This window comes from Varanus komodoensis, unplaced genomic scaffold (genome assembly GCF_004798865.1).
Source record: "Varanus komodoensis strain SLA01 unplaced genomic scaffold, ASM479886v1 scaffold16, whole genome shotgun sequence".
Classification (NCBI taxonomy): Eukaryota; Metazoa; Chordata; class Lepidosauria; order Squamata; family Varanidae; genus Varanus; species Varanus komodoensis.
The window spans coordinates 10,244,398-10,272,206 of record NW_025335468.1 but is presented as its reverse complement, the minus strand read 5'-3'; the positions used below and the strand labels follow the sequence as shown (position 1 = coordinate 10,272,206).

Here is a 27,809-nt window from a genome sequence, read left to right as displayed (position 1 = left end):
GAAACAAGGATTTCTGCCTTGAATTTATAAATGGTGAGGTTACTGTGAGGTTTCTTCTCTTAATGTGCAGGTCAGCAATCCCCCCTCAGATTCTTGTTCTGTAGAAAGGAATAAACTCTTCTTCCCCTGTTTATCTGGGGTTATTTATCACTGCACTGTGAAAGTGCAATCTGTATCTTCCTCTTACTCCTATTGTGGTAATATACTGACTGGTTCACATAGTATGACAACCCACCATGAATAACAAGCCATGGTGAGTTGCCATGTCATCAGAATCCAAGCCACCTCCAGTAGAGTGGTTTGTTTGTTTTGCAGTAACAAGCTGCCCTGACAATCCATGGTATGTGTTAGAGATTGTTGAATACAGAATGGGTTGTTGTGTCATCTGAACCTAGGATGCTGATTCTCCTGTGGGTTGACAGAAGTGATGAGCAAACAACTTGGCAAGGCCAAGAAAACACCCCTTGCTGTTCCTAGCAATCTTACTCATATCACCACCAGTGCCAGCAAGTCTATTGATGCTCACACTTTCTACCTCTCTGTATTGATTTGAGAACTCCCTCTTCATCTATCCCATGGGCCCTCTCTGTCCATTGCAAAGATTCTGTGTCATGTTCTGCTGGTGCACACTTGTTCTTATGGGATATTGGCCAGGTAATTGCATATGAACTGAAAAATACAGTCAGCTGTGACTGCAGTGTGGGGGAGTTAGTATTTCCAGAAAAGCTGCTTTTCAAAAGAAGTTGCTGATCTGCCTCTGCAGAATTCTTCAGGGTTTCTTCCCAGAATACAGTTTGGAAGACTGACTTTCCCATTTTTTTTTTTCAAATAATGAGGGAAGAACCAAAATTTCTATTTAAGGTATCAGATTACTATAAAGTTTTGTATGACTATGTTCACACGCACACCTGAAGCAGTACACAAGGCCTTTGCTGGGTAAGCAGCAATGGTAGTAAACTTTATATTCTTTTTCTTTCTTTGAAGTCAGGGCTTGAAATAGATTTTTCCATACTCATACTTCGTGTTCCAGTGGTGTGTCCTTCTCCCCCTACCCACTTCATTCATATTGTGCTTTAGGAATACGAACCACTTACATCTCCCGTTACAGAGATCCTGTAAGAGTTCAGGTTCTGAGCAGCCTCGAAGCTCTGAGAGCAGTATTTGCATACAAATACTGACTTTCAAGCTGCAGTTTGTGTTATTTAAATTGCTCTGTTATTATGTTCCTTATTTATATGTTTTGACACCTGTAACCTCTGTAGAAGATCAGACAAATTCTATGAATGTGCCAAGGTACATGAATCCAAATTCTGCTCCAATGTGAGATTACAAATTCCCATATCGTGAGTCAGGATCTCTTGCTGAGCTGCTCAAGTCTGTTCCTTCCGCCTGCTGCTAAATGTAGTGAAAGCTTTTGGTTCAGGGTTTAAAACAGCAGGGAGGGCTATGTGGAACCTCAGGGCCCCTTCAGTAAAAGTGAAAGGTACAAAGTTCTGATCTAAGCATTAGTTTGCTCTGTGATTCTTACCTGCTCTGCCACATATCAAATAAGTTTGATACCTCAGCTTTTGGCATTCTGTGTACTGAAAACATCTGTGAATGGGTGTTGGCCCTGATGAATTGCCAGTTTGAAATTTCCACATTTACTGGTGTAGGGTGATGTAATTGTGACTATGGCCTGTGGTTTCTTTCCTTGATATATGCCTTGCCCAGTCTCTCAATCTGCCCCCACCTTTTTTCTAGCCTTGCAGTAGCATGTTAGGGTACAACACGCTATGTTAAAGATTTTTCTTGGGTATTGTGAATAAGCAAACAGACTCACTTTGGCCAAAGGCATGGCCCAGTATGCAAGCATGAGGAAGAATATAAATGCAGAGCCATGGGAAAGACCAGATGACTCAAGGTTAGTTCTCTGCTGTGCAACATAAATGCAAACTGTACAACCAGGTTTGCTTTGCAAACAGTGCAGACCTAGCTGTAGTCTGCCTCTTTGCATATTAAATATTTTCAGAAGGTTATACTGTAGTGATGGGTGTGCTTAAATTTCAGTGAGGAACATTCCTTGGATATCTGACAATTTTCTGACTTCTCTAAAGAGGTTCTTACTGGGAAATGCTAGTTGGTGCACTCTCTTTATGTTTAGTAAATATGTACAAAACTGTTATGTTAATAAATGAGTGCTAATCTTGCTTGCTATTTTATTTGCTTTCACTTTTCTCTTTTTTATGATTCATTTTTAAAATGACCTTCCCTGTATTGGACAGGGAAAATTGCTATGGGTTCTTGATTGACTATTATAATATGCAAAAACTGGAAGGGAAGATTTATTTATTCCCTCTGTTATAGATGGTTGAAGTCCAGTGGTAACAGAAGTAATTATTAACTTTGAATGCAAGCTTGTCACTTGGGCAGTAAAAATCCTCCCAGCATAAATTAGTGCTGTAACTGATAACTCCGTAAACCTTATGGCTAAAATGGCTATTTTCTCCTGCACACATATTATTAGTGAGAAACAGAAGGGCAGTTACTACCAAGGCCCCTCTTTACTGTATCATGTTGCCTCTTTTACTACTGAACTTTAGGGGTTGTTTGTCCACCCCACTTTGTCTAGGTCCCCTGAGACAGAGTTTCTCAAAGTTGGCCTTCAGAGGATTTTGCTACGTCTACTGAGTCACAATTTTTCCCATTAACTAGAATGGCTTCACTAAGAGCTAAAGCTCTGATTAAGGACCATAGTTCCTATTTCTTTGTATTAAACTGTTAAGAACAATTAAATCAACTGTTTTTATCTGTTTTGATTTTTAAAGTAGCATTTAATGAGGCCTAAAGTTATTATGCAAAGGGTTAATATGATAATTCACCTAAACAATTATTTTCAAAGAAGAGTGGTATGGGAAGAAAATAATCTTTATGTTTAGGTTTAAAAAGTAGATAATTACAGCTTTTTAGCTATTTCAGTGTAGATTGTTCCCAAACAGAAAGAATTTCATGGCAAGTTAAAAATATCCACATTCCAGAAAAATACTAATGTTTGCAAATGCAGCGTATTCTATGTTGGCAAAACATAGATATTTCTGAAAGTTCAAGTTAATGAATTTTGATTGAGCACAATCAGATGTCAAGTGTTAGAAGCACTGTGAGCCCAGCACTTTCCATAAGGATTGAGTTGACGATTTCAGGTTTCTGGTGTGAGAACAATAAAATTATGCATATTTATTGCCTGCTTCAATAAGGTGTTGTTGCGATGCGAATCTTTTTGGATATTCACTTAAATTATTATGTAATATCATGGAGTGCATGAAAATTTAGACTTTCAGGAAGAAAAATCTGAGGGAAGCACTAGAAGAGGCATGTTCACATGTAAAGTGAAAATTATAGATTTATTTTTTGTATCAAGAGAAATAAATCGGTGTAAAAGATAAAGATCTATATAGACAATGTTGTTTGATGGTGGGCTTCAGGTGTATCTGTCATAGAGATAAAATAGAGCAGGAGAGAAAGGTAACTGGCAGATACAGTGGCTTCTGGCAAATGGTTCACCTGAAGGTGTTCTTTGGACCAGGGTTCTGAAAAAGAGAGCAACCTTGACTGAAACAGGGCAGCTGGAAGATGTGCCAGTGTTGGTGTGCGGTAGCATTGACCTGGTTCATCCTGATGTGATCTTTCATGTGATTCTTAGGAATATAGGGGGCTACCATATGCTGTGTCAGATCATTCTCCCTACCTGAAGACTAGTTCTCTGACAAGAATAGTGAATAAAATAGCAGTTTTCACTCCAAAGCTGAGTTTTTAGCAAAAGTGCATAAATTGTCTTTCCACATGACAACACTTGGAACTATGTCAGTCAGCCTTTGTCCCCACCTTGTTGGACTGCAGCTTCATCGTGATAAGATTATCCCACTGGGGATGATGGAGGTTGCTGTTCAGCACTGCCTGTTTGGGAAAGGCTGATACAACTCATGAATGTAAGATGTAGTGAAAGAAACTTTCAGTCCAACTATACCTTAAATACATGATTTGTCTAGACTTCTCTCACTGATGCAGAAAGGCCTAGTAGCCAGCAAGCTGAAAGAAATGAAAAATACGTGGTCTGTATTCTGTATCCAAACTTCCTCCTTAAGCATTCTGCCGCTCTTGCAGCTATGACAGTATGGGAGCTTACACCCATATTCCTGTCAATGAGGAAATTGCATTTTTAGCATCTGGCACTGTTGTGACCTCTGTTTTGGCATGATATATTTCCTAACAAATCAGAATTTGAGTTCAGTGCTAAGGATACTGGAATGACTTCTATGCCTGAAAAATAGCTTGGCATGATTCACTATGGATTAATAACTTTAGTTACTATAAATAGTCAGATTCTCTTCTAAAAAATGTTCTCAAGTGACTTCTTTCAGTTTAATCTGCCAAAGGAAAAAAGGCTACTACACAGTGTGATATTTTGCCAAGTGGTACCTGTGTAAGAGTAGCTTAACAGAAGTGAGAGAGCAGCCAAGCTAAATTGAATTTCAAACTAAGATTCATTCATGTGCAAATACGCAATTTGTTTGCCTTGTCTCACCTCACCATTACATTTCTTTTAAGACCTCTCCTTTCTCTTTCTCCTCCTCCTCCTCCTCCTCCTTTCTGTATTCTTGTCTGCTTACCACTTCTGGACTTGTTTCCTCTATTTTTTCAAGTCACAACTTACACAGAGTGAGTCCCTTTGAAGTTCCATTCATTTCATGCATGCATTCTAAAGAAATATTTAACTTTCTCACTAGAATTGGCAGGGCTTTAAAAAATTGAAGGGAATTACGATCAAGACATTTTGTTAGCTTTAAGGGTTGTCAGATTATACTTTAACATTTATTGTGCTCATGCTGCTTCCTCTGTGTGTGCACCCTAGCCTCTTCCTGGAAATCAAGGAACAAACTTTGCACATGCCTAGTTGGGTGGGCACATTTATTTCTTAGCTTTTTAATGAAAGCTTTTATTGTCATGGGAAGCTTTTCAATGCTTCCTCCAAGATCTTGCACTCTGGCAAAAAACAAAATAAAACAAAAAAACTGGCTAAGTTTCATACTCAAACAGCAGATAGTTTGCTATCTCCAGCACAGCAACCACTACTGAGCTGTGATTTCAATTTTGCTTCCAAGGTTTTTCATTAAAGAGAGACTGTTCAGAGAGTTGCTTAATGGTTGGATCCTTGGAGTTGGATCCTTCTTGTGGCAACTTCTTTTGGCCTTTTCTGTGGCATTCTTGCAGTACATTTCCCTTTTCCATGCTCACTTCTCCTCACATTGAAGAAGTTGATGGTGATAGCAAAAATAGACCAGCTAAGGTGGCAGCGGCCAAGAACCTCCTATGCCTGTTCTGGCAGTGTATGTATGTATTTTGTTAACTGCTCCCTAGACTTTACTGACAAGGTTGGTGATGAATACTTGAAACTTCTTTCCATATTTTAATGTTGTTGTTATACTTACAGTGTTGCTTGGACCATCTTCCCTTGAAACCATACATAAAATAAGAGTGTGTGTGTATCTCTGTCTATGTAGTGATAGATAGTTTCTGCACACAATCACATGCTCATGATGTTTGAAACTGGTAAAAATCTAATGTTGCATAGTTCTCTGAGATTCTAAACCAGCCATACGGTCAACCAAAAGTACTTTGCTAAATTCAAATCTGCCTTAACTGGTATTTGGCTGCCTCACAGAATAAGTCAGAGAGGCTCAGATTCTTTAGCATCATGCAACATGCTTTCCGTTCCAAGTGCTTTGTGAAATTGTGAGTAAGTTATTTAGAGTTCACGGAAAGGCCAAAGCATAAAATTCTACCAGAAGTGAGATTCTCTCTCTCTCTCTCTCTCTCTCTCTCTCTCTCTCTCTCTCTCTCTCTCCCCCTCTCTCTCCCCCTCTCTCCCCCTCTCTCTCCCTCTCTCCCTGCTCCACCCTCATCTTCCCAGTTTTCATTTGGGATTTTATAACATTTTCTCAATTTTGCTTATGCTCTCCAAAGTGAAATGCTGAACTTCTGTAAAGACAGAGATGAAACTCAATGGTTCAATCATTACACATGGGTCACTGGGGATGTGTTTTAATCACGTACAAAGCAAAGATTGTGCTTTGGCTGCTATGGGAGAGAAACGTTAGAAATCAATTCAAGTTTACAGCTGACTAACTCTAAGTCCATTCTGGTGTTAAAAGAAGTCTGTAGATTCATAAGTCTGTAGGTCTTCAGTTTCTCAGAGTAGATGGATCTGGCTACAAGAATTAGCTTTCTGTAGCAGTCATCCTTTATCTTGTAGTTCAGTCTTTCTCCTAATAGACTTTTTAATAGAATGACATGGGGCAGGGAGCATGCCCATTGCATTACCCATTCCGTATGCTCTTACATCTCAAAATATAAAACTTACAAAATGTCTGTTTTCTCTAATGCATTCTGTTGGGTAGCAGCTAAGTGGAAGCACAGACTTCCATTCAGAGAATAGATCCCCCCCACCACACACACACACACACATTGCAATGAAATGCTGAAACATTACTGTAAATGCCAAGAGTGGCTCTTTCCATTTTTGATGACCTGTTATTGTGTTTCTCTGTGTTTAAATGCACTGAATGCACAAGTGCTATAAGACATTGCACATCATAGCAGCATCATGTTCATCGAACAATTCTAAAAATCCGTCAAGACATACTTCAAGTCTGACTTTTTTCGGAGTGGCTCCCCAATCTTGTCTGAAGGGAAATAATGGGTAGCTCTGATTGCCATTGTGCCTGGAGTGCTTTTGACAGACTAATCAGAAGAACAGAATAGCCTGCTTAGAGGAACTTGGAAGTTATGCTTATGTTACTGTTTTGCGGGATTTAAAAACATTTAGGTGGCTGTTGCGCAGTGGGGCATCTCTCTCAAATATCTACATTGGAGAAGAGGGGCTGACATGGAAGATGAAGGAGAGAGGATAAAAGGAATATGTCCTCCATACTTCTTAGTGCCACCCTTTCAAACAAGTTCAGAAGATGCAGTAGTCCACAGAACTTCGACTAGTCCAGCTGACCCCTGGTATTTGTACAAGTCATCTGTTGACCAGCTTTAGTAAAGCTTAACTGCCTTGAGGAAGTTCTTGCTTACCACATGTGACTAGGCAAAGTATGTAAGAAAATAAGCTAACTTGTTTCATATAAAACTCAAAATTTTATTTATGCTAGATCAAGGAAGAGGACTTTCCAGCCTATGGAGTTGTGTGTCCCCCACCCCACAGCTCTTGCTACCAACTCTAGAAAGAGGATTGCCTCTCTCTGGCGCAGGACAGTCACATGGAGCAATGAATGAAGAAGGAAACTCCTATGATTCTGGGAGTGGGGTTTTGGACATGCATCCTGATGTCTTCTCTCCTCTGAGGGTGGCTTGAAAGGCTACTGGGGCCTGGGGTCAAAATACTTCCCTACTCCTCTTATAAGTATTTTGTTGTTCTTGTGTTCCCCAGAGGCGATTGCCATGAGCATACATTGTGATTTTTTATTTTTTTATTTTATTTTTTTTGGTGGTGCAAGGTGAAACTTTTCTTTGGTGGTGGTATGTGTTATCAAGTCATTTCCAGCTTGTGGCAACCCTATGAATGAATGCTTTCCAAAATGTCCTGTCCTTGACAGCCCTGTTCAGCTCTTGCTTACTCCATGCTGTAGGTTCCTTTATAATTGGTCTTCCTCTTCTTCTCCCCTCAACTTTCCCTAGCTTGATTGTCTTTTCCAATGAGTCTCGACTTCTCATGATGTGCTCAAAGTATGACAGCCTCAATTTTATCCGTTTTACTTCCACAGGAAGCTCTGGCTTGATCTGATCTAGGACCCGCTTGTTTGTCTTTGTGTCAGTCCTGGTTATTCACAAAGGTCTTCTCCAGCACCATGTTTTCAATGCATTAATTTTGTTCCTGCCAGCTTTCTTACTATACAGCTTTGGTCCCCATACATGGTGATCCGGAATACAATAGTATTGATTATCTTGGCTTGGTCTCCAGTGGAATATCCTTACACTTGATGATCTTTTCTAGTTCGATCATTGCTGCCCTTGCAAATCTCAGTTTTCTTCCAGTTCCTTGGCTGCAGGCTCCCTTCAAACTGATGACTGAACTAAGGAGCAAACTCTTTCAGAATTTCCATGTCTTTATTGTCAACCGTAAAGTTGTGTAATTCTCTGCAGTCATGATTTGCATTTTCTTAGTATTCAGCTGCATTCATGGTTTTGTGCATTTTTCTTTCTCTTTCATCAGGAGTCATTTCAAATCACCTCTGCTTTCTGCTAGTAAGTTAGTATCATCTGAGTATCTTAAATTATTGTGTTTTCCACCAATTTTCACCCCTTCCTCTGATTCTAGCCCAGCTTTCCATATAATATGGTGTACAGATTGAACAGGTAAATAGATAAAACACACACCTTGGTAGTAACTGCCCTTCTGTTTCACACTAACAATATATGTGCAGGAGAAAACAGCCATTTTAGTCATAAGGTTTAAGGAGTTATCAGTTCTAATGGTAGCTTCATGTCCATGATAGAGGTTGCACATCAAGATAATCTGTAGCTTCTTGTAATCCACATAGTCAAAGGCTTTGCTGTAGTCTGAAAAGCATAGACTGATCTTCTGAAATTCTTTGGTCCCCTCCAGTGGCCAACCTGTATTTGCGTTATGATTCTGAGTGACTCTTCCTTTTCAGAATCCCACCTGAATGTCAGACATTTATCACTCTATCTAGAATAATATTTTTTGTTACAACACCTTGAACTACCTTTCAAAGAATAATATTCTTTGTTGCAACACCTTCCCCATGCACACTTTGTTTGCATGGGAAATTAGTGTAGTGGTCCCATGGTTATTGCACTGTTTTGCATCCTCTTCTTGGGGAACATATGTTGAATGTTTCCAGTCAGTGGGTCATTGTTTTGTTTTCCATAGTTATAGGCATCTTTTTGTTAGAACTTGGATTGAATCAGTCTGTGCAGCTTGGAATAGTTCTCTTGGTACCCTAAGTACTTTGGGTGCGTTATTCCTTCCAAGTGCTTTCAGAGCATCTTTTGCCTCACACTAATATTGTGGGCTGTTCCTCATAGGATTCCCTTTGAGAGAGTCTGTCATCCTTTCACCTATATAGTTATTGTGCGTATTGTTTCCACCTTCTGTTTATTTTCTCAGTATGTCTCCCATTTGTCTTTCAGCATTCCTACTTCTTGGGTCTTCTAGAATAGCTCCCTTACCTTTTCTCATTTGTTGTTCTGTTCTATTTCTTTGCACTGGTCATTGTAATAGTTTTTTTTGTCTCTAGTCTCTGAAAAGGATTCTGACCCTATATCTGTCAGCTTTTGCTTCTGCTTCTTGCCTTTTTACTTTTTTGTGTTAATATTTTAATTTTCAACAGAAATTATTCATTAACTACTTGGCAATGTAGCTTATCTGCCATGAGATACAATTTTAAAACAGTAAAAGATCCCAATCAGCTCCTGCAATCCTTTCTGGTTCCTCAGTATGATTCTTGCACTATGCCATCAATAAGAATGCCTAACGGTATTGCCATGATGTGGCCCTTTTATGCCATAATTGGAAACATGGCATTAGTAGCTGCTCTGCAAATGTATTTCATGAACATGAGGATATAACTGTCATTAGCCCAGTATATAAACCAGGAATTTTGACAAGCCCACAAAGCTGACCTTGGAGGGTGCGAGCTGTTGCTATTGCTATTGGCACTGAAGCTGTTGTTCAAACTAGAGTCTGACACTTACAGTAAAGATGAAAGAGTTTCATCGGCACAGAATTTGCTTTTTCAGTGATGTTGGCAGGGAACTTTTTCATAATACTATTTGGATCAGAATTGTACGTGTAGGAGAATGTATTCATTAAGACAGTAGTTGTGCAAGTTTTCCGCTGGTTCCATTGCATAAGTGGGACACACTTTATGGCACATTGCTTATCATAAATAGGCACTCCTTAGTGCTGTACTCTCCCCTTGCCTGGAATGGCACCGCTTTATTTTTGATATGAATAGGAGTAGGAAGGTGACCACAATCATTAACTCTGTTATTCCTGTACATCAAATTTTCTTGCTAGGTACTTCCATTTATTGAATTGCAAAATGTCAATTGTGACATGCCTCTTGCCATTCCAAATTGTATGGCACATACATTCAGTAAATAGTGAACTGATGACTGCATTGAGTTTTGCTATGTATTAACGGGAATATTCTTCTTAAAAGACTAAATATATTCATCCAGAGATGATCTAGCAATCAGTTAAGATGCTAAGGTTACTGTAAAGTAGAATTCTTCTCTAAGTGGTTAAAAGAAATGTAACAGTTCTTTGTTGGTTAGAGTGTGTTTTTATACTTCCCAGTAGTCAAAGCTTGCTGGGCAGATCATAAAATGAAGATTTTTTTGAAAATAAAATACACCATTTTAATTAATACATGTAAAATCTAAAACATATTAAAACAGATACAGATTGTTTTGTTTGTTTGTTTATTACTTTTCTATACTGCTCAAAAGTTGAAGAGCAGAATAGGGTGGAACCAACAGAAGGAAGTAGTGCAGGGATCTCAAAAGCACTAACCCATTTTAAAACCAAAAGACTGAAAGAGTGAAATGTCTCAGGGAATAAAATATGGTACTGGAAAGACCAAAATGAAGGCACCAGGTGAGCCTCTTTGAGAAGGCTATTTGATAACTTGGGTACCACGATTGAAAAGCCTCCTTCTCTGGTAGGCTTCACTTTCTATTTCCTTTAGTATATAAACCTGAACCAACAGCTGCTGTTCAGGGACTAGGAATTCAAATGTTGGCTCATCCTGTTTGTTTGGTTGTTAGGTTTCTTGTTTAGTTGTTGGGAAAGTCTGTTAGGAACATAAGAAGTATTGTACTAGATCAGGGCAAAGTGCAGCTACCCTGAAGCAACTTGTCAGGTGTCCTAGGGAAGCTTACAAAATGCAGTATCTTGAGTCCTTGTGGTGGGTCACTAGCATAAGATCATCTGATGTATCCCACATACTGCCACAACATGATTCTTAACGCTTACGGCATATAGTTGCTAATGAAGTTTTCCCACTTGGATGCATCTAATGGTATTTTATGCTGGTAATCACCACAACACTGTTTAGGAATAAAATCCTACAGTTAATTAAGCGGTGCACACTTGAAAGTTGCACTCTAGAGCTGAGGTTTTAAATTCAAATATGGAATAATGTCTGTAAAAGTAGAGCTATGGCTTCTCCTATTTTAATTTGGTCTGACATGCTGCTTTGGGTACTGAGTACTGCTCAACCCTTATGTTTCATTAGGAATAGTCTGTTGTTGTTGTTGTTGCTGTGCATTCATATGTCTCCTTTTTTCCTCTTGTGATGAACCCAAGGCAGCTTACATAGCTCCATTTTATTCTAGCAACGGTGTGGACTGGGTGAGAGTCCATGTAGTTAAGAGCATGGGACTGGGGCTCTGGAGGTCCAGGTTCTACCCCCACTCAGCCATGAAGCTCACAGGGTTGGGCTTGGGTTTGGGGTTAGACATTGCATATTCGTAGCTCCGCCTGCGCCACAGCTCAACCTACCTCACCTATCCTAGTGTTGTGAGGATAAGATTGAGAGGAGGGGGAGAATCATGTAAGCTGTCTTGAATACTGTGAAGGCAAACAAGGTGGGGTATAAATATAGCAAGTAAATAGATGTGTGTTGGGCTGACAGTGTGTGACAAGCCCAAAGTCACCCAGTGATCTTCATGGCTGAATGAGGACTAGAATAGAACTGGATCCCCAGGTCAACACTGTAACCACTATACCACACATTTGCATCTGAATAGTCTCCTACATCTGAACTATTCTTAAGTACTTCTGTAAATAATGTTTTTTCATTCACTGCTAGCTTAATATTACCTTTAGCAGGTTTTCTGCCATTTCTAAGCATCATCTACACAATCATCAGAATTACATGATGCAGCTCTATGTGAACTGTGTCTAAATTGCTTCATTCTGCAAGTGGTAATCATGTCTTTGAATGTTCTATTTTATTACGAAAAAATAAAGCCATCTCCCTCTGCACAGAAAACTATAACATCATGTTCTCTAGTCTAGATCATTCTCTTTTCTTTTCCCTTTACTTGCTTGTTTTCTGTGTGCAGCTGGTTTGTTGGATTGGAAGAATATTCTTATGTTCCCACTGCAGACTAGAGGTGCCATGGCTCATCAAAAGCATCATCATTTGATTCTGCTGATTGTGTAACTGCCTTCAGAACATTGGCTTTACATCTTGATTGTCTTATAGAATTCTATCTGCCCCAATATCATCTTGAAATCAGGCCTACAATGAATGGTCAGCAAAAATGGGGTTGTCTTATTTCCATCGCCATTATGCCCTAATTTCTGTTAAGCCAAATGATATGTAGGAACTTGGGAGGATGCAAGAATCAGTTTTCTAGAACAGTTATTCTGCAAGATCCAACACATACCACAAGGCACATTCTGTCTGTAATAAATCCTTTTTTCCCACAATAGTGTCTGCCAGCTGTGTTCATCCCCCCATCCCAGTTTAATTCGAAGCATGTGTTCTTGCTTATATGGCCCCTTTCCCACTCCAGTGTTTCTAGTTCAGCAGTGGTGATCCTCTCTGAAGTGAAATGTCCCCCCACCAACATTCCCTGAACTGGAGAGGACAAGGTTGAATATAGAAGCAGTAAATTCCCTGCTGTAGTTCCTTCTAGGTTAGATCCGCCGAATGTTGGCTTTGCTGAAGGCTTCCAGTTGTAGACTTAAATATATAAATCCTTTGGCTGAGGTCCTGGCTAGCTGAAAATCAGTGAGAAATTGCCTAGTCACCTCAGTGAAATTTCACCCTTGACACGTAGCTTCACTCATAGGAAGCCAGATTCTGCTTTGCTACGCGCGCACGCACACACGCATAGAGTGGTTACCTACAATAAAGGGACTTATGCTATATCTGGTCCTGAGGCTTGATTTTCAAGATCCATTAAATTTCACAGAAGCTTGAATGGTCAGGGTAGCTGAGAGGATGGGGAGCAGAAAGGAGCTATTGTGAAGAAACAGTGTCTGTTTGAGGGATCTACAGGTTGTGTGAGACTAGACTGCAGATGGCCTTAGTTAAGGAACATGAGGTGGCATTAGCTCTTGAGTTGCTTTGTGTCACCTGGCCATGATGCTGCACTGCTTTTTCAAGAGAGGGGTGAGAGGAGCTCTTCACAACACAAAAGGGATTTTTAGGATAAGAATTCCATTGTAGCAGATATAGAAATAACATTTACAAGCATGGATGTCAACCACAGTCTGCCTGTGCCCTTTTCCCTCATGGAGGAGTGTTCTTGATGGAGTTTAAGAATAGCCAGCAGAGCCTACAAATCTGACTGTATTTGGTGTTAATGTCTTTGCTAGTTTGTTTTTAATTAGGTATATCCTTCCACAAACTTTTCAGGACCAGGCATATTTAGATACTTAGTTTTTTTAGAAATCTCATCACTGCAGTAACATTTATGTATGGCAGAAGCCAGAGTAATGAAGTGAAAAGTTTCATAAAGTAAGGAAATGAAAAGCCACAAGAAGAGGTTTTTGCTGTTGTTCATATCCCTTGATGAAACTTTGACATTTCTTTCTATCTTGTTTTGAAAGCAATTGTCAGTTGCTTAGGGGATGCTTGTTAATGCTGACAAAATGGATTATCTGTGTTTTCCAGAAGTGATGCAGTTGCAATCATATATAAACGTTTAAACATTTGTATGTGTGGGAGGGTAGGGGAAAACCCAGTCATAAACAAATATTGCTAACCATTCTGGGCAGGAAACTACTGATTTACTGTAGATGTCCATGTAGACAGCATGGCATAATTTGAGTGAACAATCTTAGCTAGTGCTGTTGCTTGCAGTGTAACTGGACAGTTTTTTCTACACCGGGGGTGATCAGGTTGTCCCAGCAAAATAGCTGCACTCACACATAATGCTAAACCATGTGGTGCGGTTACCTAACTGGTTGTTGGAGTCAGACAATTTGTGGTTTCCATGCTTGCATGGTTTCCACCCTCCTGCATCATTCCATATAATGCAGCAGCTATTTCATCAGCCCCCGCAGTTGATATTCAACCCCAGGATGCACTGCTTCTGCCTATGTTGCCTGCCTCTCCCTCATTGGTCTGCACACTGCCCTGGACGTGTCCTCAGTTCCTGGTTGTTGCTTTTCCTCCCTGCTCGGCCAAGGCAACCTCTTACTCACTAGAGTAGCACTGTTTGTTGGGAGTAGCAGTAGAGTAGCACCTCCCTCTGCTGCCATGCTCTGTGCCAGTGTACAAGCATACCCTCTACACCTCCTCCCTGCTGCTTCCCTGCGGCAGATGTGTCCACACTCTCCTGTGCACAGGACTCACACACACCTGAAGCCAGGCACATGGAGGACATTTGCACAGGCAGAGTACCCCTTCCCCACCCCCTCACCTCTGCAGCCACAGCCAGTGTCATCTGGTGCCCTCCCCACACCTCTGCCTGCACTGTCTTGTGTGGAGGCAGCTCTCCCCGGCAGCCCCGGCTCCCACACCATGGTGCACCATGAGGGGCTGTATCTGGTGCAGCTCCACCCCCTCTCCACCCTTCCCCACAGCCAGCCCTTCTCACAAGAATCACACCACTGCTGCAAATAATTCTTTATTTCTTCAGTCTCATGGGGACTCAGGTGTAGGGAAAGGGTAGCCATGCCGGAGAAGAGCAGGCCAGATGTCAATAAATCTAGTGGACTCTTCAGCTGGTGCATGAGCTCCACTGCTCTGAAGCCATGCCCACGTACTATCCCCCACCTCGACAGCACCACCTCCCATGCTAGCAGGCTTCCAGCCATTCGATGCAGATGCCCTACTTCTGCCATTCACCACACCTAGCAGTGCACACCCACTCGCCGCATGACATCAGCCCACACATCCGCTTGCATAGCTAGCTTGCAGCAATGCACTCCTGGCAGGGAGGAGTGGGGGAAAGAGCCTGCGCCTTGGCCCCATCCATCACTCTCCATCTCTATACAGGGTAGGCAGGAAGCCCAGAGGGGCACTCTGAAATGCCTACTGCTGAGGAAGTAGGTTGACATCCATGTTGGAGGCAGTACCGATAGAACTTCTGTGGGTAGTTCTCCCAGATCCACTGGGAAGTTGCAGGATGTATCTCCTGTGCCTCACGAAAGTAGAGGGAAGGCAGAGGCAGGGCAGAGTAGCGAATTGGAGTGTGCCCGGAGCTGACACTTCTGTTTCTAGGCAGATCTGGCAAATGTAAAACGCAGGCAGGAAAGTATCTCCAAGCAGTGACCACTCTTTCCACCTGGTTCTATAGTATATCAGAATGCATGCAGGTCATGTTTCATGTTTGAGAGCCAGTGTGGTGTAGTGGTTAGGAGCACGGGACTGGGACTCAGTCTTATCTATAAGCCTAGATTTTTACTTTTCTGAATAGTACTTTGTCTAATTGATGTGAGAATAATATAAGAATTAGAGGATTTAACTTCCATACAGACTCCTAATGTGTAGCAAAATTTGAACATACTGCCAGGACATGACCAAAGATAAGAGCAAATTTGATGGCATGTATCATGTTGTAAAGAAGAAGACTAAACACTATTAAAGTAACAAGAGCACAACCTTGAGTACTTAAGCAGGAAAGACTGGCAACTGAGCAGGACTGTGGAGAAGGGCTATGTGTAACTCACTGCTTATTGAACCTCTATTTCTTTGGACAAAACTGAAACTAGCTTGTGGAAATTTGTAACACTTAGTGTCTGCATGTGACTCAGATTTCTTCTGTCTGTTCTAGACTATAGAGAGAGAACGCACGTTCTACAATTGCAGTTCCTGAACTTTCTTTACTAAGAGCAGTTGTTATTTTTCTCTGTGATTTCCAGGTTCTGACACAGAAGTGAAACTGCTGGCTCATTGCTTTTTTGTTGTTTCTCAAGCCCTCAAGTACTGGCAGTGTTAAGACTCTGCTTCAGTGGGTTCTTGCTTCACACTTTAAGGGTCCAGACTCACTGTTTGAAGGAAGATTGCAGAGATATGGACAAGTGTTTTCTTGTATTTTTCATTGCCTGAAAAAACCCAAAACATAATCAGGAACATTTCATGAGTTTCATTTTCCAATATGGTAAAGTGTGTGCCTTTAGGAAAAGAAGTGAATGCATTTCTTTTGCAGGATGGTTGCCATATTATTATTAAACTATTCAATTCCATGCTTCTTGAGTACAGAGTAGCCCTTAGTAGTATTCCTAGCCTTGTAGGCATCGTTGCAAAATTCTCTTAGATTTCTGAGGTCAGGATTGCATTCATATAATTACTACTTTTACTTCAGGTTTTTCTGGCTTTTCTTCCTTATTCTTAATTGGTAAGGGGCACAATTAACCTTTTAATAACCTGAAGTATTTTGCACAAACATTCTTTTTATCACTATATTCCGTTCTGAACTGTGTGCACATATATCTTTTTTCTTGTTGCTATTGTTAATTGTTTGTTCTAAATTACAGTCATGTAAGATTTTTAACCAAAAGTTGTTCTAGCTAGAGATGAATGAGAACTTCATCTCAGTTCAGTTTTGATAAAAATGTAATAAAATTGGCAAAATTCCTCATATTTGGGGAAAGAAGAACTTGACATTTAAAAAATATGAATACAGGAAAGAGTGAAACTGAAAAATCCCCTACTCCTAGTCCGAACATAAGATATTTAAATATAACACAATGTATAATGTATTTAAATGCAATAAAAATCAGTGAAAAGCAAAAGTGACCAACCAAACTAATGTCCTGCTTGTGAGTTTCCGAAGGTCATCTGCTTGACCACTGTGTAAACAGAATGCAAGACTGGATATACCCTTGGTCTGATCCAACATGGCACTTCTTGTATTCTTACCTTATGTAACTTGACCTGCCTTCTGCCAAGGAGAATACCGCCTTATTGCCAGAGTTGATGTCAGCTTCAACACTCAGCCTAGTTTGCTCAGTATATGGAACAGGAAGGAGGTAGAAAAGTTTACAGAGCAGAAGGCACCACTCCATTGAAGTATAATTTCAAGGGGCTGGAGAAACTCCTCTGTGAGGAAAGATGACAACAGCTGAGATTGTTCAGGTTGGAAAAAAGACAAGTGAGCAATAGAGATGTACAAAATGATGCCAGTTGTGAAGAAAAAGGACAGGAAGACACTTGTATCCTTTTCCAATAATACTAGAACTCCAGGAAATTCATGCAGGTGTGATAGTAGGATTGAACTGTTGCACTCAGATTGTAAAATTCAGGAGCAGAAACAGAGTTGCCCAAAGGAATGCCTGAAGGGAGTTGGTGCAATGCTGATGCTAAAGGTGAACCTTTGTGTCAGTTGGTGGGCAAAAAACAGAAAACCTGTCTCGACTATTAAGCTTTTTAGGGAGTCTCCAGAGATACTCTTTGTAGCTTTAACATTCAAAAACTGTGCATCTATTCTGTGCATCACAAGAGAAGGTTTCTGGTAAGAAAAATGAAGATCTGAGTAAACACTGAACGTTGTCTGGGCTCTTTGTAAAATTCTGTGAAGGAGGCAAGGCATTTGCACAATAAGCTGCTCATCTGAAGGCACCCTTGGTTCCGTTACAGCATGTATTTGTTGTTTTACTGTGGCATCTAGTGGGTTGCCCGCAGTATTACAAAATATTCAATGCAGCAAAATCTTTCACTTTCAAGTGTCCTGATTTCATATGTCCCTTGATAATTTTGAGTAATATCCTCTTAACTTATTTTACTGAACTATACAGTATACACAGATGTCTTGACAAAAACATCTAACTACGTACGTCATTATAATAGAAAGATATAAATCCCTTTTTTGGGCAAGGTGTTGGAACGGGTGGTGGCGGGACAACTTCAAGCTCTCTTGGATGAAATTATCTGGACCCATTTCATTCTGGCTTCAGACCCGGGTACGGTACTGAATCTGCCTTGGTCGCCCTGTATGATGACCTGTGCAGGGAGAAGGACGGGGGAGTGTGTCCCTGTTGGTTCTCCTGGACCTCTCAGTGGCTTTCGATACCATCGACCATGGTATCCTCCTGGATAGGCTGGCGGGATTGGGAGTAGGAGGCACTGCTTGGCAGTGGTTCCACTCCTACCTTGACAGCCGATTCCAGAAGGTAGTGCTGGGGGACTTTGGCTCTGTGCCATGGCAACATGGCAGGGTTCCATTTTGTCCCATTTGCTATTTAATATCAACATGAAACCACTGGGAGAGGTCATCAGGAGGTGTGGGCTGCGGAATCATCAGTACGCTGATGATACCCAGCTCTACCTCTCATTTTCCACCAATCCAGGTGAGGCAGTGGCTGTACTGAATCAGTGCCTGGCCAAGGTAATGGGCTGGATGAGGGCCAATAAACTGAAGCTCAATCCAGACAAGACGGAGGTTCTGTTGGTGGGTGATTTGAGCTCCTGGGTAGGTGACTTGGGCCTTGCCCTGGAGGGGGTTGCACTCCCTCTGAAAAACAGGGTCCGCAGCTTGGGAGTGCTCCTCGACCCAGAGCTGTCCTTGGAAGCTCAAGTGAAAGCGGTGGCGAGGAGCACTTTCCTTCAGCTTCAGCTGATCCATCAGCTGTGTCCCTATCTGGAGGAAGATTGCCTAGCAACAGTAACACACGCATTGGTTACTTCCTGGTTGGATTTCTGTAACGCTCTTTACGTGGGGCTGCCCTTGAAGACAGTCTGGATACTTCAGATGGTTCAAAATAGAGCTGCCAGGATGCTGTCAGGGACTGGGCATTATTCTCATGTAGCTCCAGTCCTCTACCAGCTCCATTGGCTTCCCATCAAAGTCCGGGCTCAATTCAAGGTGCTGGTTATTACCTATAAAGCCCTAAACAGCTTGGGACCAGGATATCTAAAGGAATGCCTTTTTCCCTATTTGTGAAAGATATTAGGAGACAGAGTACCTGGAGGGGAGGGCCTTCTCTGTGGTGGCGCCCCATCTATGGAATGCGCTCCCCAGAGAGGTCCGCCTGGAGCCGTCATTATATGTAAGTTTTAATATTGAATTGTATTATTGTATTTTATTAATTGCAGCCAGAGTGGGTCATCAATTTATTTATCCTGTTAGCCATCCAGAGACGTTTGTAATTGGACGGCATACAAATTTTATAAATAAATAAATCATGAAGCTTTTCATTGTGAAATAAAGCCAAGCAACTCCAGACGAGCAAAAATTAAAACAAATGTAGAGAGAGGAAAAAAAGAGATTTTATCTGTATTTTTAATTCACAGGCAATGTTTAGAAAAAATAAAGCATTGTTGAAAATAAATATCTGGATCTTTCAATATTTTAAAAAGAAGTGTTATTTTAATAAACTGGAATTCCTATATCAAAAGTAGTGGGAACAGTGAAAGGATCCGTTTGTGGACTAGCAGTTTTGGGCTTTCCCATTTGGAAGGTGTTTTTGGTTCCATGATGTCCACCTGTCCCTTGCATGTATCACATTGTTTCTAGTAAAAAATATAAAGAAGATTGGGAAAGCAGGGGGCCCTTATTCATGTCCAGAGGTCCAGACTGAACCAGAAGTGAGAAAAGATTTGGATCCGATATCAAATAGAACCACCTTGTATTTTGGAACTCATGACTGTCACTAGTTTAGGATGTATTAAATCTTCATAAAAGACATTTATTTCTTCCGTCATTAAGAAAAACATGCCAGATTCGACATCTACTGTCTGTAGCCATAATCAGGTAGCCTGAACCTGAACGCTGGAGGAGAGGGAGCATTTCAGCTACTCCTCTTCTCTTGTCCTCAATTCACAGAGGGCAACACTTTGAAGAGGAAAAGCTCCTGCCTCCCAGGAGGACACAAGTCTGAATGCTGGAAAAATGGGGTGCTGGACTGTGCAGAGAACCTCCATGGGTATAGGAGGCTGTGCTCTTCAGATTGCCCTCCATGAGTCAAGGAGCTTGAATGTGACATTGCAGGAAGATGGGGCTGGAGCACTTCATCTCCACATGCATTTTATTTTTTAGGTCCAGAAGGCCTGAATAGGCTACAGTAGATTTTGACTCTGAGATGCAGGTTTTCTAAGCTTAGACATTATCTTGTTAGCTAGGGCTGGGCAATCCTCCACAATTGCGTGTCTGTAGAAATAGAAACAATAACTATTTTAAAGGATGATTTTTGAGGAAGTATAAAATAAAGCATTTTATGTCTTTTAGATGCTGTTGGTGTAGTTGCTGTTAACAAATCTGGCAACTTAAGTGCTTCCACAGGAGGGTTCCTAGCCCAAACAAAGGCATTGAGCAATTATTCTACCTTTTCTTCCTTAACAGATCTTTTTCTGGCAAGGAAAAAATGTAAGGGAAAGCAGTGAGAAACTACAGGAAGGCTACAAATTGAAGACAATATCTGGGCCATCTGTAAAGTTTTGTGAGCTAGGCAACCTTATCTGGAAGCCCCAGTAAGGATGAACTTTGTAACAGGATGTTCCTTCAGATGGGGCATTTAACAGTGCAATCTTCCTGTCACCTTCACAGAAATTTACAGGGGATTCAGATGCTGTCATCTGTCAGTAATCCTCCATGTTTCCCACTACTTCATCCTTTTTCATACCTGTTAATGGGGGGAAATGAGGTGATTGCACAACACTTGCTCACTGGCAGTGCTAGGACCCTTTTATTCGGAAGCACACACTTTAACAAAGGTCTACAAGCCTCTCCCTGGTTAAAAGTATTATACTTTAAAGAAAAAAAAATAAAATTGGAGGAAACACCAAGAGATGATGTCTCCAGGCCCACTGGTGTGCTTGAGCAACACATTGGAACTCTAACCAAATAAAGTGTCTTTGTTTTGACATAGTTGTCACCTTGGTATGATGAAACAAAATTAATCGCATGAGGATATGGCACAGCACAAAAAAGAATCTTGTAATACGAATACTTGTTCTTTTTGTTTTACAGATAAAAGTTGCTGCTGCTGCTGTTTGTGAGTACTATTCTATTATGTTTCCAGATTTGTTTTATTCTTTAATCACTAGTCAACACAGAAATGACTCAACAGACCTGTATAGTTGTTGTTTAAAATGCTGTACCTCTGTACATCCATACCTAGTATAGGAAAGACCAACTGTGCAGTTAACTTGTTGAAGGATTTATAATTTTAACATTATCATGTTTATGAATATTAAAAGGTAGATTGGCAGTGTTAAGATTGTATGCACAGTTCTATAGATCTGTAGTCTGCATGCCTTGGCTGGTAGTTTCATGCTCTCTCTCCAAAGCTCATAGAGGGAACAAAGACTATTTTCTTATGCTTAATAATAATGAATAATTTACTGTAATGCTGAATTTAAATAGGAAAGTAATAGCTCTATAAAAAATGTGCAGCTGTTGGCTCCTTTTTTCTGTATAGGTATTAAAGAATGCAGTTCAGTAACTGGTATAGTGGTAAAAGAAACTTCAATCCAGTTTCCTGACAACTTGATAATAAGTAATGTAACTTTTACAAATGGAGAAGAGGCTAAGCCTTCACGAAGGAACAATTCGCTATCTGGATTTAATCCTGGCACGCAATATCTCATTTATTTTAAAAATTCTACTGAAGCTAAACCAAGTTCTTCTGAAAATGAACTGTGCTGCAAGTATATTGCAAGTAAGTAATGGGTTAAAAGTTCCAAGAGACGTATAGAAATCATAAATGGCTTGTAAGGCAATTCTGATAGAAGTGCCTTTTTAAAAAAAATTGACACAGAGGTGCAGTTCTAATGGTATGCCTGACTTCTAGAGTGAATAACTTATGCAAGTGGCACAATGTAAGCCGCAAGGTTGAATTTCACATTAAATTTCACAGGTCTTCTTCCTGAAAAAAATGACTTTTTTTTCTTTTCACAGAAGAGCTGTGATCTTATATAAGTTTGTTAGAGCCATATTACAGTCCTGTGAGCAGACTGCTGCCACAACCTTGTATGCCTGGTGGGGGAAATAACAGAATTGGCTCTGTGTGTCACATGAAATTCTGGATATTAAAGCAGCCTTCCTCCAGCCTGATCACTCTAATCGTGTTGGATTGCAAGTCGCATCATTCCCACCCAGCACAGCCACTGTCCATCCTGACTGGTGGTGATGGGAGCTGCAGTCCAACACATAACATTGGAGAAAACTGTATTAAAGCAATAAGCTATTTTAGGTAAAATATTTCATAGTTTATATTGGAGCTTAGATTCATCAATACATGACCCATCTCTGTTATCACACAATTTCTCCTTAGGGCCACTAGTCTTGTAAACTGCCATATATAAAGTTTGAGGTTAAATTATGAGTGTGCGCATTACAAGCTGAAGCTTAATTACAATTGTAATAATATAAAAACATGGATAAATTTTAGGGGCAACAATGTGGGGGGAAGCATTGACAGCAATATCTTAAAAAGCCATTGAAATCTGATGTTAGTTCTTCCCTTTTGTCTTACAGTTCAGTTGTTTTATATTTTTGTGATAAAAATGTTTCTGTTTTCGCAAAATGTTAAGCTAACAAAATTACAGTAACCTTATACTTCAGGAAAAACTGATTTAATACTGTGGTAATATATTTTTGTTGATAAGGATAAAACCCTCTTTGTCTTTCTTAAACAGAATTCTCAGTTTCTAACATCACCATTGTAGACATTGGCACCACCTCATTGAATTTAAGCTGGGAAGTTGATGACTCACATGTTTCTACTTATACTTACTGGATACAAATAGAAACAACTGGTGCTTCCAGGAATGAATCTTCTAACACCACCAGTGCATTAATTCGTGACTTGCAACCTGGGTCTTTCTACAAATTCATAATATATGCACAAGTAAATAGTACTATTGATGGAATCCCAGCCACTGCAACTGCTTATACAAGTAAGCCAGTGTAGATACGTGCTGATTTCAAATCACAGTATTTTATTATTTATTTATTTAAGTTTTTCTATGCTGTCCATTACTAAAAAAGTCTCTGGACGGCTTACAAGGAACAAAAAAACCAAGGAACAAAAGCCACAACAGCAACAACACACCGCATCTAAAAATAGTGATAAAAACAAGAATAAAAACAATTAATTGTTAAAATACTGGGAAAATAAAAAGATACATTTTGTGCCATAAATGTTGTGTCTGTTCACACTGTGTATTCAGGCAGAATTTGACGACTACAGTAGACAAGTGAGTATCTGAAGAACTGATACAGCTTTTCCCATTCTTGCAACTTCCCTGTACCTTCTGTGAATTCCCAGCAGTGGTTCAGGCCTTAGTTCCAGAATGAATGAAGCCATTAACAGGAGCATATCTGTTGAGTCCCAGGGTTGTATTATAACACGTTTGCATTCAGTCGGTGTCCCACTGCTGGTGGAAGCAGTGAATGCTTCTGTCAGTGGAACAGGGGAGAGGGGGAAGTACTGGGGGAATCCTCAAAACAGCATGAGTGAGTGGTGGTGTGAAGAGCTGCAGGGGGGAATCACTGAATACCCTTTCCATGCATATTCGACTGATGGAAGCTTCCTCTTGCTTTAAAAAAAGCATTGCTGTCAGTGGAGGCACACTGATTAGATTCAATGTGAAGCTGATCTTGTCCTGCTACTTTTTTAATACAGACATTTTCCCCATGTATGAAATTGGAAGAACTGAGGAGGAAGAGAGGAAATTCTGATTTCAGCTTGTTTTCCTTCATCCTCCACATTATTTTGCCCCCTTTGTGGGCCGCCTCTGCCCTCAGCAGATGGCGACAAGGGAAAGAGCCTTTTCCGTGTCTAAGTATGGAATGATCTCGCTGCAGAGTCTTGCCTGGTGTCATCTTTTTGTTCCCTGGTCAAGATAATCCTGCACTCTCAGGCATTTAATACAATTTGATAGGGCATATATTTTGGTTGTCTTTACCAACTCTGATACCCTACTGAAATTATTTCTCTTTCCATCTGTATTGTATGTTTTATTATTCTATAGTTTGTAATTTTTGTGACCCATCCACAATGCTTTGGCTATTGGATGGTGTAGAGCTGCTGCTGCTGATGATGATAGCAGCTACAGTAATCATAGCAAAACAGCAGCACCAGTTGAGTTTTGAGCTACTTTTATCATGCTTAGATTCATGTTGGATAACTTTTCATATCTTTGGCCTCCTGTGACCTCAAGTACAGCCCTCTCTACACTTGGTGGCAAAACACTGGGGTCGTTTTTTGGTGTTCTTGCTGCTGCTGCTGCTGCTGCGGTGGTGGCAGTGGCCATCCGCCATACTTGCGCAGCTGTGGCTAGAGTGTTACACTCCCACTGTAGGACTTAGTCATTGGCAAGTGTTGGCAGGGGCTGTAGTTCAGTGGTATGAGCTACATATTTGTTTTAAGTCCCAAGGTTCAATCCTCAGCTCTGGGTAGAGCTGAGAAAATGACTGCCGGGAGCCCTGGGGACCCTGTTCCAGTCACTGATGAAAATAGAGGGCTAGATGGGCAAATTATCCAAATGGACAGAAAAGGCAGCTTTCCAGGTTCCTAAGGGTGCAGAAATGCATGTTGCAACAGAAATCTCCTCCAGCCATCAACCTTTCCCCAGCCAGCAGGACTGGCTTCTGTCTCAACATACATAGGGTTGCACTCTGAATATGTTCAACTATTTTTACTGCATTCTGTAGTACAGCTCCCCATTTGGCTAGTAAAGGCAGGTGGTAGTGATATATCATAGCACAGTATTTGCACTGTAGGTTAACTTAAAACCTTCATTAAAGTTTAAAGTTTCTGAATTATTTGAAAGATGTATATTGTAAATTGCCTTGGGGGTCCTTTGTGGGCTACAAGGCAACTCAAGTACTTTTATAAATAAAATGTTAGCTAACAAAGTTGCATTCCTTCTGTGTCTATGTCATTGTGATTTAGCAGTGTGTTAACACTTCATTGTGCAATATTTAAAAAACACACATGTTCTTCCCTTTTTTGAACAGTTTCTGACAGACATGATATCTGTCATTTGAATGTCTAATTCAGTCTCTGTCAGTGGCATCAAACAGGATAATGGTACTTCCATTCACAGTCCAATTCCCTGTTCCTCTCTTTCTGAAATAGGGCTCAGTCCAGTTCCTGACCTAAAGATTGACGCCATCGGCACCACAACCGGCACCTTTTTATTCAAATGTCATTTTAACTGTTAATAGTATTTATTTATTTTATTCTTTGGCCAGGGCGACTTAATTTATACTGTTAATTTTAACAAAGTTTATTTATGTCTGTGAGCCGCCCCGAGGCTTCGGCGAATGGGGCAGCGTAGAAATTTCCTAAATAAATAAATAAACTGTGAATTTAACTTGGAAAAACAATGATCCAAATGCTTCTAACTACACCTATCAAATACTTGTACAAGGAAATAATAGTGCAAGTAATAAAACCTCTGCCACCACCGGTGTGTCAATTAGCTACTTGGAACCTGGCACTCTGTACACATTCAGCATATATCCTCAAGTGGGTGGGGGTAAAACAGAAGGAGATCCAAAGGATACTTCTGTCTGCACAAGTAAGTAAATTAAGATGTGCAGACACTGGATTTATTCAGAGATTGTCCAGGGGTTTTGGCTACACATTTCATTCTCACAACAGCACTACAAGGCAAGTTAGACTGAGATTCAGTGACTGGTCAAAACTTATCCAGTGAGTTTCATGTGTGAAGAAGGAGTAGAACCTGCAGTTCTTGAGTCACTGGGTGTTTGAGGCTTGGATGGTTCGTTGCCTTTGAGCTAGTTCCTTCGAAATCTGCCTTGTGTGACACCTTGAGGGAGGGGTGGGGTGGGGGGAAAGCAAGTTATAAATTGCTGTATAAATAATAAATGCACTTTTCACTCTCTCCTTCTGTATGATGAAAGTACATTCCATACTTCTACAATGGCTGAGTTCACACAACATGATAACCCACCCTTGCAATAAGTCACAGTGGGTTGGCTGTTTTGCAAAAAGCCCATAATGAACCCACCGGTTGATAGGGCTCATTGTGGATATAGCCCTCCCTCCTTCCTTCTCCTGGACCCTAATTCATCCTGGCAGCATCCCTGGGACACTGTGAGGAGGAACTGCTCTTCTTCTCTCTCTGACTTCCACAACCACAAGCTGATTTCAGCTCGCTGTGGTGGTTAGAGTGGCACCATTGCACAAAGAGGGCTGCTGTTGTGAAGCACAGAGAATGGGAGAGCTGAGCACCCCTGAACCCTGTTTTCTTTGGACTAGGAGGCAGAGGGCCCAATCTGCTTAGCCGTGGTGCTCGAGGGCACCCTGAGGACAACACTGCTGAGCAGAAACCCAGCTCCCACGTCCCGCTTGAAAGTATGCTTCTCAGGGAGGAGCCAGTGGTCTGCTCAGTAGGCTGCCCCATTCTTGAGTGCCACTGCTGATTAACTCAGGCAACCGCTCCATCTACCTGAGAGCGGACTGCTCAGGTGGGAGGTAGGAGGAAGCAGGAGTACCTGATTGGCTCTTTGGCATTGCCCCAAGAAGGGCGCTGCTGGGTCATAAGCTCATGCCTCCTGGCCATCCTTGCCAACAGTTTGAAAGGTCTGTTCTTGAGCTGCTGATAAGGATGACCACTCCTTGCCATGGCAGGCAAGAGAAAGCTTCTCTCAGTAGTCCCTAAGTTCTGCTTGGGCATTTTGGCTGTGGGTGCAGAGCAGAACAGGATTTATGGCACACTCACAAAGCCTCTAAGTAGCCGTTCTGGCGCACCCACAGTGGGCCATGTCCACTGGGTCATGTCCATGGTCAGACGGAACAACAACCCTAGAACACATTGGCACTAAGATAACAAACATGACAGGCTGTTGGGTTGGCAGATGCAGGTAATTATGTAGTCAGACTAATGATGACAATGTGAAGGGAATCATAGACATTTCTGAACAATTAATGCGAGTAGTCTATTCAAGTCACTTTACCTGATCATAGAGTTGTATCTAGCTCTGTCTCCCAGCAGAACAGAAACTGGAGAAGAAACAGACTCTCTTTCCTCCCTCCAGCCCTTCATGATCCTCCAGATCTGCTCCTTAGGGTTGGGGGAAATTCCAGAGCAGATCTGAGTGTTGAATCTGAGTGTTGGGTACAAGTAGCTGCAGCAATGAAGAGGAGAACAAGGGAAAGTCTTGGTACAGAAGCAGAAGTCTGTCTTGTCTGCAATTTTGCTGTTAACTAAAACTTGTTATATCCATGTACTGAAGACAGACTCACTAGCCCCAACAAAGGTTTTTTGAGGGCTACCAGCCTCCCAACATTGGAACAGTTGTGCCTAAGACTGGCTGTTTGGAGATGCCAAAACTTTTGCCAGTGGTTCAGTTAATCAGAACATTGTCCTAAGTTATTTTGGCACAGGATCTTGGGCAGTGGCCTATCTACAGTGAGCACAATGATCTGCAGGTGATTTTGGTGCATTCTCCTGTATCAAGGAGCAGAGGAAGGATTCTAAGAGTATTTTGTCAGGTGTCCAAGGAATCTCCTGCTTCAGGCATGCCCTCTCAGTGCAGGATGGTCAGGGTGAGTCCACTCAATGGGGGTATGATAGGCCAGGCACCTGCAACCTCATACCCTCTCTACACCTTATTCCCTCACATGTCATTTGAATGCCTAATAATTTGATCTCTCTCAACAGCAACAAACTGGATAATGGCGCTTCCATTCACTGTTCCTCTCTTTCTGAAACAGGGCCCAATCCAGTTTCTGGCATAAACATTGAATACGTTGGCACCACCGCTGTGAATTTAACTTGGAAAGACAGTGATCCAAATGCTTCTAACTACACCTATCGAATACAAATAGAAGGAAATAATACTGCCAGAAATGAAACCGTTGC

At 41.1% G+C, this 27,809-nt stretch overlaps 1 protein-coding gene across 1 annotated transcript in view; it reads left to right on the top strand.

The window, feature by feature from the left end:
- Positions 1-27,809, top strand: part of PTPRJ (protein tyrosine phosphatase receptor type J) — a 91,372-nt gene that overhangs the window by 31,835 nt on the left and 31,728 nt on the right. Inside the window, exons 2-7 of the mRNA XM_044426090.1 lie at positions 20,938-20,962; positions 21,389-21,628; positions 22,608-22,868; positions 25,055-25,100; positions 25,279-25,499; positions 27,662-27,804. Coding sequence (XP_044282025.1) covers positions 20,938-20,962; positions 21,389-21,628; positions 22,608-22,868; positions 25,055-25,100; positions 25,279-25,499; positions 27,662-27,804 — 936 coding nt within the window. The remainder of the gene's footprint in view (positions 1-20,937; positions 20,963-21,388; positions 21,629-22,607; positions 22,869-25,054; positions 25,101-25,278; positions 25,500-27,661; positions 27,805-27,809) is intronic.